The 14,611-nt window shown below is 55.9% G+C and overlaps 1 protein-coding gene across 1 annotated transcript; it reads right to left on the bottom strand.

The window, feature by feature from the left end:
- Positions 1 to 527: 527 nt before the first annotated feature.
- Positions 528 to 13,623, bottom strand: brpf3b (bromodomain and PHD finger containing, 3b). The gene is made up of 13 exons (XM_066703406.1): positions 12,932 to 13,623; positions 7,706 to 9,338; positions 7,220 to 7,376; positions 6,915 to 7,046; positions 5,213 to 5,341; positions 4,619 to 4,931; positions 4,096 to 4,380; positions 3,451 to 4,008; positions 2,839 to 2,932; positions 2,636 to 2,733; positions 2,425 to 2,522; positions 2,168 to 2,322; positions 528 to 1,851 (listed from the first exon to the last, which is right to left on the bottom strand). The coding sequence occupies exons 2-13, from the start codon at positions 9,310 to 9,312 to the stop codon at positions 1,668 to 1,670; spliced, it is 3,810 nt and encodes a 1,269-aa protein (XP_066559503.1). The 5' UTR covers positions 9,313 to 9,338; positions 12,932 to 13,623; the 3' UTR covers positions 528 to 1,667.
- Between the last annotated feature and the right edge of the window lie 988 nt (positions 13,624 to 14,611).

The following is a 14,611-nucleotide window of genomic DNA, read 5'->3' as shown; positions in this document are numbered from 1 at the left end:
AACAAATAAAACCAAATCTGGGAAGAATTCGGCTTGACTGCAGATGCTCCGTCAGCCAACCAAGATGGCAGAGAACCTCTGGATTTACGTTTCTGTGGTAAAAGCTCAAATATCAGAGGTTCCCTCTCGGCTGGCGAGCGACGGCCTCTATCAATCAGGATGGCAGTACCAGTCCGTGGCAGCAACGGAGTCGGCGGGTAACCCTCTCTGGGCGCGAGGTCGAGCCCTCCGGAAGGCGGGCCTGGGAAATGGACACGTCTCCACTGAGAACGGGACGACGTCGTGCCGTGGGCGCTTCAGAGACATCACAAGAAAACGAACTGCGCCGAAATACCCGGCACGTCTGACTCGTCTTCCCGGCACCGCGGCGGTTCCTCGGTCTGGCCGCCGTGCAGACCGTAACACACAAATCCAGATCTATCTCACACCCGTACGAGGCTGTGAACGAGACGGGAGGCCACGGCTCGGCCAGACCCGGCGACCCCGCAACGCCACGACTCAATGAATGAATATCGATGATCAAGGACTTAGATTAGAACATTTATTTCTCAAGAGAGAAAATATAGATTCAGACAGTCAGGTTATAGTGGGTAAAATCTGCAATTTGTACAAGCGTAGAATCTCTCTCAGAGGCATCTTATAAACAGATCTAGAAAGCAAATAAACACTTTCTACAATAAATACAACATTCTGTGCTTCAGCAGCGGACTTACAGCAATACTCCGGCCCTAGGGCAACACCTCGGGGACAATACAAAGAAAATCATAAAATGTAGTAAAAGTGTTTTAAAATCTCGATATTATTACAACGTTATACATGGGTCACAAAGTCCACTGTTCTTTTTATTTATCTTTTTATTTCATGTTAAATTACTGATCTATTTACTTTCAATTGTCAAACAATATTTTTTTTGCTTTCCTTAAATAAATTACATTTTGTGTATTAAAAAAAAAAAAAAGAAAATATATATATTTATATATATATATATATATGTATATATAACCATTAACACCACAGAGAAGCTAAATGAACTTTGAAGCCGGCCAATAATTTATAACGGTAATTTACAAGTATTTACATCATTTTTCTTCCCCGTAGTGCCCTCGGTTAATTCAATACAAATGCAAACAAATAAAACGAAATCATAGAAGAGTATGATATACATCGATATATATATTCCTCCACAGAGGAAATATAGATATATGCGTGTGTGCGTTTCCAATGTACAAGAAGTGGTTTTGTAAAGTATTAAAAAGTAAAAAGCTATCGTACGAAAATGGCAGTGATCCTTTCTGTTTTTATAACTTTTTTTTCTTCTTTTTTTTTATAAATATGAAAAAAAAAAAAAATGAATCTGGGAAAACAAACGAGAGAAAAAAAAACGATCGTGGATTTCTGTTGTCATCGCCTTTGTGAAACGGTTTCTTTCGTCTGGAGTTTTGGTTGTTGGCCGGACACCCCGGTGCCTCTCGGGGAGCGGGGACTCTGCGGACCCCCGGAGAGAAGGGGGTCTTTCCGTCGCTCCGCCTCTCACCCAGTGGCCTCCTTTCTCCCATAATCTGTAGGTAGCAGTCTCTCTTCCCTCTCTTTCTCTCCCTCTCTTCCTCCATTGTGAGGTTGAAGGATGAATCCACGGTGTGTCCGTCCCTCTCCCTCCCCCGGCCTGTCTACAGGTAGTTGGAGGTGACGAAGCCGTGGTCTCCCCTCACCCGGCTGAGGTGGATCATGGCGCGGTCGTAGGCCACCTGGACGGACTTGCGGATGCTCGTCTTCCGCCCCTCCATCATGCGCAGCTTGTCCACCGTGTCATCCACCCCCAAGGGCAGCACCTTGTCGCGCGGGAGCCACTGCCTGCGCCCGGAGACAAACACACAGCCGGCTGAGTCCCAGGACAGAGAGGACGGATAGAGGAGAGAGAACAGAACAGAAGAGAGGGGACAGAGAGGAGAGAACAGAACAGAAGAGGGGACAGAGAGAGTGGACAGAGATAACAGAAGACAGAACAGGAGAGAGGGTACAGAGATAACAGAGAGGAGAGGAGAAGACAGAGGACAAGAGAACAGAAGAGAGGGGACAGAGAGAACAGAGATAACAGAAGAGAGAGGGCAGAGAGATGACGGAGAGGACAGAAAGAACAGAAAAGGGGACAGAGAGAGTATGCATTTACCATGTCCTCTTGTTGTCGAAGAAGAGGACGAGGAAGAGCTTCTCGCCGGCCTCATCCTGCCTCTGGGCGCCCAGCCGCAGGACGTCGAGGGGCGGGACGGGGATTGGGACGCCGTTGTGCAGCAGGCCTTCCCTTGGCATGTCCGGGTCAATGATCTGGACAGACACACACACGGGGGGCGTTTTTATGGGTGACAAACCACACCTGGACCGGGATCGGCGGCCGGAGCGCGCACCGAGGCCGAGCGGCCCACTCACCAGCGCCGGGTAGGAGGGGTATCCCCGGCACTTCGCCCACACCAGGTCCAGCGGCTCCAGGTCAGCGCTGTTCTCATACGACATCAGGATGCTCCTGCCTGCGGGCGAGACGGACACCGCCACCGTCACCGCAGGACGATGCGGGAGGCTGACAGACACGGCCGGGACGAGGGCCGGGACTGGCAGACAGCGGCGCACTAGAACAACTCACCTGAGCCGTCGTACTCCGTGTCCCCGTTCACGCCGTCCAGGAAGGGGACCCGGGACAGTGCTGGCTTTCCACGGCTGCGTTTGGGTGGAGACATGCAGCTGCCAGGGAGGGGGAGAGAGAGAATGTTACTTCTCCTGCCGGCAGGTTCTTTGGACAGAGATTTTGAAGCCAATCCTGGTCAAACTGGAGACCCGTCCACTCACACGTCCTTGACGAAGGGCGTGGCTCCAGCCGGGGGGGAGCCGCACTCTGAATCCGAGCCGCTCTCCGCGTGTTTCCCGAAGCCGTTCGTCAGCCCTGTTGGGGGAGCAAGGAGACACGGCCAACGTCATTGACGCTCAACACACACAGCGGACCGCCCGACGCCCACGGGCCCGTCATGGCCGACCGTCCCACCCCACGACGCGTAGCATCGCTGTATCAGCCCGACACCGAGAGGTCCCGCTGGGGGCCGGGAGAGCAGTGGCCTCTGGTGGACAACAATCTGACTGCAGCCCGATTCACCACAGAGGAGCCAATACAGACTGAACTAAACATTTAAAATATCTTGGATCAAAGGGACAAATACCTGGAGTTTCGAATCTGTGCCGGTTTAAAGTTCAAGATCTGCTGCGGACTGCTGAAACAGCTTAGCGACACGAGTCGAGACCTTTCCACACGGATAACAGAGCAGCGACCTCCATCATACACCAAGAGACCCCACGTTACAAGCCACGCAAGTCTGGAGTCCCAGGTTGCTCTTATCTGTGACCCCCCTCGGAGGCGCAGAGGCCAGCGGGGGCAGGACCGGGACACGGCCCGGTCAAAGTCCTCACCTGCTTCAGTGACAGGGGGCGGAGATTTCTCCCCCTCGCTGTCCGAGCTGACGCTGTGTCTCCGTCGGCGGGGGGGGCGGTCCGGCGAGGCACGGGGGGGCGAGGGCACGGTAGGGGCGGGGATGGGAGGAGGAGGAGGAGGAGGAGAGAGGGGGGTGCTGTGCGTCTCCTCCCCGCCGTTCCGCAGGGGGCTGTCGGCTCCCTTGTGGATCTTGGCGCCATTCTTGGCTTTCTTGAAGAGGACGGAGGTGCGGCGGCCCACGCCGGGGGCCGAGGGGCTGGGGGTCTCAGGGGCCGCCCCCGGCGAGAGCCCGTTCAGCCCCCCATCGCTCAGCAGCCGCTGGACGCCCCCCGGACTCCCGGGGCCGCCTGCCCCCGGCCTCCGAGCGCCGGTCGCCTCGCTGTCCGACTTCAAGCGCTTGTGCGGCCGGCCGGGGGTCCGCGGCTCCCCGCCCACCGGCCGCAGCGTGGGGGGGTCCTGGGGGGTGTCGCCGTCCGTCGGGGAGGGGGCGGGGCCGGTGGGCTCCAGGGTTGGGGGAGGGGTGGACTTGGCGGTGTCTGGAAGGGAGGGGAAAAACAGAAAGTGAATTTCCGCAACGCGCACGCAGCCCTGACTCTGATCACGCGGCGCGAGACGGGCGCTACCTTTCTCCGGCGTGGCGGGCGGCGTGGCGGGCTCCCCCGGTGCGGCGGGGCTGTCCTCAGGGCCGGCGGGGGGCCCCTTGCCGTGCTCCCCGTTGAGCAGGTGCCGCTGCTGCTGGCCCACCCGGTAGCGGATGCTGTTGATCTCGCGGCGCAGCAGGCGGACGCGCCGGGTCCGGGCCCCGCTGGAGCGCATGCTGGACACCATGTCCAGCTTGTCCAGCAGCTCCTTCAGCTGGTCCTCCGCAGAGAGGTGCACACGGTTCTCTGGGGCCAGGATGTTGTCCACTGTGACAGAGACACAGCAGAGCGTCACAACAGAGCAGAAAACCAAAACCAAAGCAGCTTTGAACCATCATATAATACACACATAATTAAATCCACAGCTGTGTTGTTCACATCCTCTCCTCCAGACCAGAGCGCGTCTGCTTCTCACTCTGCCCGAGATCTGGACTGATCATTCTCAGCCCGTTTCCACCTCCTTTGCGGTCACAACGCGGGTGTGGACGTAGAGAGCTTTACTCACCGTCCTCCCAGGAGCAGCGGTAATAGTCCTGGCCCTTGGGCGAGTCCGGGAGGTGCATGCCAGTCTCGCAGTCGAAGCCGATGCTCTGGGCCTGGCGCTGCGTGTGCCGCAGGATGGCGCCGCCCAGGTCCCGCAGGCGCACGGCGGCACGGTGGAACACGGTGTCTTTGGCGTTATACTTCAGGCAGTTGCCCACCATGAGGTTGAAGTCGGCCTCGAAGTCGGCCAGTGTGCGGTAGCCGTGGGCCTCCAGCTTGGTGCGCATGGTGGAGAAGTCCATGGGCTGGGAGATGAACTCCAGATAGTCAGGGACCTGCGGGGACGGGGGTGGGGTTTGTGGGGCAGGGAGTGGGGGGCGGGGGAGGGGGAAACACAGAGACACAGCATGTGAGAGAGGGACGGCGGGACGAGATGGGGGAGAGAAGAAGAGGGACAGTAAGAGAGCGGGCGAGAGGGATGGAGAGAGAGAGAGAGGAGATGGAAGGGGGTGTGAGAGGAAGAGGAGGATTGAAGCGGAGGGGGTGTAAGAGGCACCACAGAGAAGAGCAGTCATAGTGGAGGGGGACAGGGACAGTCCAGACGGTGACCTCTGACCTCTCTGAGGTTGACGGGCTCTGCGAAAATCTGGGCGGCGTCCTTCTCCTGGAGCTGGTCCAACGTGGAGCGCAGGAGGACCAGAAATGGAGTGAGCTGCAGCTCCATGGCCGCCTGGTGCACCTTCACCTGGAGAGAGAGAGGGGGGAGAGAGAGAGAGAGAGAGAGAGAGAGAGATGGAGGGGAGGGAAGCAGACAAAGGACACAGTGAGGCTTGAGGGAGACCGATACTCCTAATATGTTTCTCATGGCAGGAATTCTCCGGCCCTGGTTTTCCCACTAAGCTCTAAATTACTTCACTGTAAACTTAATTGAACTATAATTTCTTAATTGGAAATTTTCAGTTATTGTGAGCCGTTAACGGATAAGCAATCTAGGTGCAGATATGAATCACCAGGTATCGAGAGACACTCCTTGGCTCCTGAAATCAAAGACGGCGTATTATTAAAGGCAACAACTGGTCTCGTAAAGCAGCGCGTCTCTCCTGCACCGCAACGCTCTCAAGACAATAGAAATAAAAATCTGCTTCCGTCTTCCACTTTCCTCAAGTGCGCTCCAGAGATCATGAATCCAAATCAGGCTCGACACTACAGCCCCCGCGAATCGATACACGGCTGTGGGGAAATCCGGTTTCAATTACTGCGCCGCTTGCACATCTTTAGGTTCGAATTTTAAGAAGATACACTAGCCAAGGGGCCACAGAATGCGCTCTCATATAAAGATGATTAGGTTAACCGAATCAGCCATCTGTTTTAAATATAGAAACTGCTTTGTGCCGTTTCTTTGTGATGCAGTTTTCACAGGTTTCAAAGTAAATACTTGCCTAAAAGCAAAGCGGCATGGAGAGGAACTTTCATTTTGTGCTTCCCATTAAAAACTAATTAGACACACAGTGATTACATTTCGGGGCATTTTTGTTTTTTATTTTAGCCCAAGGCCTATAAACCCCCAGGCCGCTACGCCAGCGCCCGTCTCTGAAGTCTGTTATCCCCACACGGTGCTGGCAGAGCGGAGGCACAACAATAATTTGGCTGGGGCCCCGTCCCGCATTTTGGCATTTCTCTCTCATCGTGAGCTACAGGAATTTTAAACCGGTGAGCTCCTGTGCACCGGGGGGGACCGGAAATTGAGACCGTGGCATCGGCAGCCAGCACAGACACAGACACACCTCCCTCCTCCTCAAAGACAGGGCTGTGCCCCCTCCCTCAGTCCACTCATCCGTCACAGGGTAGCTCACTCCCGCTCTCCCAGGGAGACTCCTTCAATGCTCGTGTGGGTGGGGTTTTCACAAATAACCACTGAACTGATACTGATGCGCGCTCTCCCCGTCCCCGTCCCTCTCGCTTTCCCTGTCCCTCTCTCTCTCCCTCCCCATCTCTCTAGCTCTCGCTTTCCCTCTCCCCCTCCCCGTCCCCCTCTCGCTTTCCCTCTCCCCATCTCTCCTTGTCCATCTCCTTCTCCGTCTCTCACTCTCCCTCCCTCTCCCTCCCTCTCTCCGTCCCCCTCTCTCTCGGTTTCCCTCTCCCCATCCATCTCTCTCCCTGTCCCTCTCCTTCTCCGTCTCTCTCACTCTCCCCCTCCCTCTGTCTCTCTCAGTCTCCCTCTCCTTTTCTTTCTCTCCCTTAATTTAATTCATCCTCTCCTCCCTACATTACTGCCACCACTCCCCTCTCTCTCCCCACACAAAACCCCCTCTCGGTACCTGCTCCCTCTTCAGCCGCTCCCTCTTGCGGATCAGCTCCACCAGCAGCCGGGCCCTCTCCAGGTCGTGCCGCAGCTTCTGCCAGTACTTCAGCTCCTCCTTCACGGCGCTCACCTTCTCGTCCGGTTCCGCCTGAAAGAAACCACACCGGAAAACCTGCGTTAACCCTCGCCATCATCACCACCGCAGCCCCGCCCACTCCCTGCAGAGGCCAGCTCCCCTCGGTAACACACTGCAGGTAACGTGTACACTTGTGTGCCCGTCCCCGGCCACGAGCCCCCGCCCCCAGCCCCCCGGTGTCTGACCTGCCCGGCGCTCCTCTGGGACTGCAGGTGCGAGTGCAGCCGGCGGATCAGCGGGACCCCGTTCCTCGACTGGCGCTTCAGCAGCCAGTAGTTGTGCAGCCGCTGCATGAACTGGTTCTTGCGCTGCACGGGAACGCCGATACAGATCTTATTCAGCCTGCGAGAGGAGAGGAGAGGACATCAACACAGTCGCCCACATCACCGTCTTTTCAAATCATCAACTTCTGTGTCACTGAGTTGTGCACTGGGCGCTGCCACACAAATAGTCGCTTCTCTCGCCCTGTTAATACAGACACGATCGCTTACTAACAATCCCTCTCTGCTGGGGGAGGAGATCACGGATTCGCGCTCCAAAAATAACATGCAAGACATTGTGCATCAGTGCTAATTGCAGCCTGATGGCGGGGGAGGGTGTGGATGAGCGTAACGCTGCCTAAAGGAGAGAGGAAGGCGTTTCTGAAAGAGAGAGGGCCGAGCGACGCCTACCTGTGCGAGGGGATCTGCGGCACCAGGACCATGGGCACGGCCGCACGCCGGGCCGCCGCCTCCATGCCCTTCCTCACCTTCCTCTTCAGCTTGGAGCCCTTCTTGGCGCCACGCTTGTGCTTGCCCCTGCCCCTGTCCCGGCCCCTCTCCCCGGCCGCCCCCTGCCGCTGCTCTTCCTCCTCCTCGTCCTCGTCCTCCTCCTCCTCCTCCCCGTGGCTGTGTGAGGAGCCGCTGCCACACACCCCCCCAGGCCGCCCGCCCTTCCGCACGGTGCCGGGGGGTGAGTGCGCCTCACAGAAGGCCGTCTTCTTCACGGAGAAGGTGGTGCCGTTGACGTTGGTCTCGCGCACCGGGTCGATCTTCATGAACAGGCCAGCGCGCTGGGCGCAGGTCACGTGGAAGGCCGTGTAGCAGTTGGCTTTGTGGCACTGGATGGAGGCGCCACGGCCCTTCTGCTTGCAGATGTAGCAGGTGAGCTTCCACCGGGCCGGAGGGATGTTCTCCACACCCTCCACCGGCTCCAGGAACACCGTGTTGGCGAAGCACACCTCCGGGATCCAGATGGCACAGACCACGTGCGCCCAGTGCCCGTCGCTGGTCTGTTTGAAAGCGCCGCCCTTGTTGGGGCACAGCATGCAGTCCACGGGCCGGGCGGGTGACTGCAGGCAGCAGCGGCACAGCCACTGGCCCTCGGGGATGTAGGGCACGCCGTAGCACTCCTGGTGCACGGCCAGATTGCAGATGTCGCAGAACAGGATGACATTGCTGTTGAGGCACTCGTCGTCCAGGCAGACGCAGCAGAAGGCGTCCTCATCGATGGCCGACTGCGAGGGGCCCTGGCTGCGGCTCTCTAGGAAGGACTCCTTCTCCAGCCGGTCCATCAGCAGCTCGAAAGCGTCCGGGGACACCGAGGTCTGGCCGTCTGACACGCGCTTCTCGTTGACCATCTCCAGCCAGGCGAAGTCCTCCTCGTCCATGTCGTACTCACCCTCAGCATCCAGCTCCTCCGCCGACTTCTCCATGTAGCGGTAGTAGGCGGTGGGCAGCGGCGGCGCCTCGGCCGGCGTGAAGCAGTCCAGCACGCGGAAGGTGGGCTTGGGCAGCGCATGGTGCGGGTGGTGGGCGTTGGAGTGCTGGTGGTGGTGGTGGGGGGGGTGCTGGTTGTGCTGGCCGCCTGCCGTGTGTGAGCAAGAGGAGGAGGAGGAGGAAGAGGAGGAGGAGGAGCAATGCTTGGCCGCGTCCTTCTTCTTGCCCTTGGTGGCGGGCGGCTTGCGGCTGGGTTTGGCGCTGGGGAACAGGGGCTGCTCACTGTTCTCCTTGTTGCTGTTGCACTCGGCGATGTCCTGGGCCGTCATCTCGTCCTCCGTGATGACAGTCAGCGGGTCAAAGATGCTGATGCGGTGCAGCCGCCCCTCCAGGTCCACCTCCACCATCTTCTGCGCCTGGGCGTAGGTCAGCGTCTCGCGTGCCGGGGACACCTTCAGGCTGTAGGGCGAGGGCGAGCGTTGGCCCACCGCGGCTCCGCCCCCTCTACCTGCCGCCGCTGCCGCTCCTGCCCCCACCCTCACCCCACCAGCCTGGCGCCCCCTCCTCCGCGGCTTCCTCATCTGCGCCCCACACGACCCTGATCCTGCTGCGAGGGAGACAGGGAGAGACGGAGGGAGACAGATTCAAACACCGGGTTAGCATTTCCCTGACACAACAGTGTTTGTTGTTTAGCTGAAAAAGCAGGAGAAACACACCTCACTTTTTCAAGTGCTGTGGAAAGTCTGCCAGCTCCATTCACAAGCATAACTAAAATATCTGCTCTGCATGTCTATCGATCAGTCAGAACAACCTTCTCGAACCCTAGTGTTGGGAACCCACTAACTGTACGTTTATGAAAAAACAAAACAACGTCTGTTCTTCAGGCCACCAGAAAACCGATCGCCACAGCTGGATCAATACTCTGCGTAAGGAGTGTCAGTCAGAATGTATTTCACTGACTATTTAAAAATGTCAATTAAGAGCTGCAGGACTATGGCTCTCGAGCACCACAGCTACAGACCTCCGTATTGGGGAAAATATCTGTACTTCCCAAAAGACTCCTGTATGAGCGTCTACAAGGTCAAGCTCCCCAATCCTACGGTTCTGGCAGCTTCTGCATGTTGCATTGCGGCTTTTTCCACATGCATATTATATCTATATCTTAGCTGCTCTTCTCATGTGGGAGGGGGCTCTGTTGGCGGTTACAGGGAGGTGCCAAATAGTCCAGTGGTTTGCAAACCGGTGTCACAGTTGACTACTGTGCCAGAAGATGGCTGTTATAAGGAAATACATTCGACAAAACGTATCCACGATTGTATGTTTGGTTGAAAAATGATTTTTTTGTCCTTCAAACTTGACGAACATGTACAACAAACGCCACGTGGGAAAGAATAATTCTACATGCCTTGCATCTCACAGAAGAGCTGCGTTTGTTTTCCTTTACTCACGATTGCCTTTCCAACAAATTGACTCTATGCAGACTGAACCCCCGCTAGTTCTGCTGGATTAATTGTAGAACAGAAGAGCCCGTGTGAGATTTGCAGCAGTGTGACAGTCAGACACTTCAAAGGCCTCGCATGACAAAAGACAGAAAACAAAAGCCCATGGGGTCATATTGCCGTTTTCAGGGAGAGTTCTGTCCCTATGCCTGCTGGCCACAATGTAAACGTTAGTTCAGGGCCTCCTGGTCTCCGTTCCAACTCAAGCTCTCATTTAATCTGATAATTTCAGACTGTTACACGTTTAAGGCTTTCCAATGGCCTTTGATAGCTGGCGATTTCAAGGATCTGCGCACTTTAAAGCCCATAAATCACTGGGGGGCCCGGGGAGCAGCATTTGAAGTTATTCAATTTACTCTGCTGATTAGACCGAGTTAGTGGCTTGAGAACTTTGGGGAGGAAGAAAAAAACAAAGCTTAACTTCTAGGCAACCATGATTTGATCCTAAATAATGGGAAATTCAAGATGTCACAACAGGAACATTGTACACGGGAGCCGTCCTTGCGCAAGATGTCCATGCTACAGCCTGCAGGTTTATACTGGCCGCCGGCACAGAGGCGATGGGGAGAGGAGCAAGGAGGAGCAGATTCCTCCGAAATGATACCCGTGAATGTACGGCAAAAAAAATCAAGGGCTCAGAGGAACAACAGTGCAGCTGGAGAGCTGGCGGCCCTGTCAACACACACTATACATTTATGATGCAACATCAGCTCCATGAGGGCCAGTAATAAGGGGGTTAAGTTGCAGTAAGGCAGCAATTACACTCTTCAGCTGGCCTAGATTCCTGTTGTGGTGTGTGTGTGTGTGTGTGTGTGTGTGTGTGTGTGTGTTTTGAGGGGGGGGTACCAGAAGGATTGCATGCTTAAGGACTACAGACAGAAACTCATTAGTTACAACCATCTTTGCGTTTGCAGGGCAATGCCCAATTCCTAGCCCAGGGAGCACGACTGAACGGTTTGTTTCAGAGTCCTGGTAATAGTCAAGCAAGGCATAGTGTGACAGTATACACACAACCATCATCCCTTGCTAATACGATATGGCTTTAACTGAGAGGAATAGGTTTTTTTAAGTAGAAAAATTAAAGAAGCCCCACACCGGCTTTATTTTTCGAGATATCAAACAAAGATACACTTGAAACTATCACATAAACCCCAATTGGCAGCTTATGATTACAATTTGCCTGCATCTGAGGAAAACATAGTCTGGTTCTCTTGCAAGAGCTGTAATATATACTACTACTCTTAACTACTATAGTTTTATACTAGATAGATATACAGCTATGGAAAAAATTAAAAGACCACTTAACATTAATTTCTGAACTTAATTGTTTCCAGAGCTGTATACTACTACAGTACTACTACCACTAATGTATTATTATTGTTCTCTTGCAGGATCTGTAATATATACTACTACTCTTAACTACTATAGCACTACTACTACCACTTATGTATTATTATTATTATATGATACATAGGTGATTACCATATTCTAATTGTAGAAATGCATTAAAATATTGTATTAACATGGCCCGGAGTAAAAGCATGATGCATCCCCACAGGCTGGCGCGGTCTGGCCCTTTAAACCCCCGCCTGGCTGCGCCTGCGCGATGACGTCTCAGGGCGGAAGTGATCTCGGCCCGCACAGCTGCCTGGCGGCTCACACCGCCCCCCTCACCCCCAAACCAGCTCTCCCTCACCTGCCCGTGGGCCACCCGACACGCCACAGCCCCCCCTCCGTGCACAGCCCCCGGACTGGCCGCGGGAGCATTTCCACACCAGACAAAAACCCTGTGCACGACCCCCCTCCCCGATGTGCAAAACAGCAGCAGCAGCAGCAGCCCCATGCCAATGAACGCCCGCTAGCTCGTCCCGGTGAGCGACAGCAGCGCCGGTGCAGGCCCCAGTGCAGGCCCCAGTGCCCGAGCTGCAGAGACCACCTGAGGCCATCACTGGGTCAGGGGGTCGGGCCTGCAGCTCTCAGTCTCCCCCCCGAGGCGCTCATCGCGGCCAACTCGCAGAAATGACATGTTTTTATTTTCGCTGGAGGGGGCGGGGCTGAAGATATCAGCCTCATCTGCCTGCAAACACCACCAGAGGCCACAACCCGGCCGCCTGTCGACACGACACGGCTGCGGGCCAGGAGAGCCGCCGGTCCCGGTCCCGGTCCCGGTCCCGGTCCCACTGCCCCTCGGCGCCGCCGTGCTGCTCGCGCTCCGGGAGATGATTCTGGAATTCATCCCGACCGAGAGCGACGGCGCAGCCGAACCCCAGCGCACATGACTGAGCCGCGCCGCAGCCAATCAGCGCCGGCGCGCGTGGCACCGGGCCTCCGCCGCAGCCAATCAGCGCCCGGCGAGGGGGCGGGCCCGGGCGGCATAGTTTGGTTGCCGGAGCTTATTTCCAGGAGAGGAGAAGATGGCGGCCATCTTACCCGTTAAACCGTAGCCCCCGACCCAAACATCCCCCTCCTGCAGCACGACGCCGAGCCGGCGCCCGCACACAGCACGGCGGGCAATAAGCGCGATTCATCCCCTACACAGCCCCCTCGGTCTCCCCGCACAGCTCGGCCCCGCTCCGCTGCACCGCCCGTGTTTCCCGCACTGGGGGGGTACTAGAGTCTCCATTACTGCCCGGGTGAAATAAAAGCCCTCCGTGCCAGATTAAAGCCCCACCGGCCACACAGCCCCGCCGCAAACCTTTACCTGGCCTCCCAAAAGGCAACGCGGCGCCGAGAGCGGTTACAGCCAACCGGGGGAGCGGCGCCGTCGCTCGGTCTGCTCTTCGGCCGTGAAAGCCGGCAAATTTCGGCGTGAAGTCGTCCTCTCCCGAGCCTCAGCCCTCCATCGCGCCCGGAGGAACCGTTTTCCCTGCGAGTCACAGCGGCGCGGACATCCGTGGCGCTCAGGCTGCTGCGTGCGGACCGCGACAAGGTAGATACCCCGCTCGGGCTACGAAGGGATTTTTTCCCCCCAGCGCTGGCTATGGGAAAGCGGCGCTTTCAATCAAGGCGGCTAGGACCGCCCCTTCGCGGAGACGCCAGTGCGCTGGCTGTGACACATGGAAACCCCGCGCTGCGAGTGTGGGACAGTCGTGCGCCTCGGCCGCCCGCAGCTCCGCCGCGCCGCTGTTACTGTGCTCCTGCAGCAGCCGTGCAGCGGGGCCGGGGGGCAGGCACACGGCCGTGGCGCTGCATGATGGACACTGTCGGAGTGGCTTAGTTTAGTGTCTCATTATGATCCTGCTGCTGCTGCCCCCGCCTGCATGGACATATAATGAACATGTCAGGAGCGGTTTCCATGCAACCACAACTGCCCCTGCATACTGTTGCCCGTCTTTCTACGATACTGGGGGGAGGGGGCAATAAACCAGTTAAACCAGCCTCTGCCAGTGTCATCCGAGCCAAGTGTGCATGCAAAATAACTCACCCGTCGTGTGTGTGGGACTGTATTTATCTGGAAGGTATACTATTACTTTTCAAGTGTCAGCACTAATCTGGTCTCCTTGACCGTCAACAAAGAGGACAGTTTTCGTTTTTTGTTATGCAAACCCCCCCCCCCCCCCCCCAGAGTGGTCGTATTACACTGTCCTGTCTTTTAACAGAATCTCCACTTTTTCAAATGTAGTGTTTTGAATTGACTAAACCTAAAGGGCTTCATTCCACAAACACAACACAGTGAAGGACACAAGTAGTCTCCTGCCCGGGCGATCCTTCCCCTGTAACTTTTTGCTGCTCCCCACAGAGACTGCCAAGCTGGTGTTTCTGTGTGGAGTAATGAACACCGCCAGGCTTTGCATGTGCACAGGGTTGAAAGTTGTCAGCACAGCACACAGCACCCTTCCCCCACCACAACCTTGAATCCTAGCAACTCCGCACTGCCTCTTCCCACACACACTGGGGCATGCTTAACTGTTCTCTATAAATGAACAAATACATATACTCCAAAACTAGCACGCTGGTGAGAACGTCGAGCGACATTATTGTCCGCTTGTCAAAAACAGAAACAGGTGTTGATGTTAGTGTGGCATTTTATGAACGTGGCCCCCAGCCATCACCCCCCACCCCCACCTCCCACCAAGCCAGGTGTCCTGGGCTGACCACAAACTCCCAGCTGTCGGGTCATAACTTCCACCCTGTTTAACCATTCCTGTGCTGCGCTCTTGTTTGTTTATCGTCAGAAGTTCTCACACCGTTCCAGATGGTTGCCTATTTAAAATACCCCTCCCCTCGATAAATAAATACATAAATCATCCTTTCTTAATGTATTTTTTTTACAAGCAGTGGTACATTTTTCCTCCAGGCCGTTTGCTTCAATGCTGTACTTTGTAATCAAAATAAACTCCCACAGGAGCCCCGATGTCTTCCCCGTTTGAGTCGGTATTTG

Source organism: Amia ocellicauda, chromosome 5, assembly GCF_036373705.1.
Source record: "Amia ocellicauda isolate fAmiCal2 chromosome 5, fAmiCal2.hap1, whole genome shotgun sequence".
Lineage (NCBI taxonomy): Eukaryota > Metazoa > Chordata > Actinopteri > Amiiformes > Amiidae > Amia > Amia ocellicauda.
This window is presented reverse-complemented; position numbering and strand designations above follow the sequence as displayed.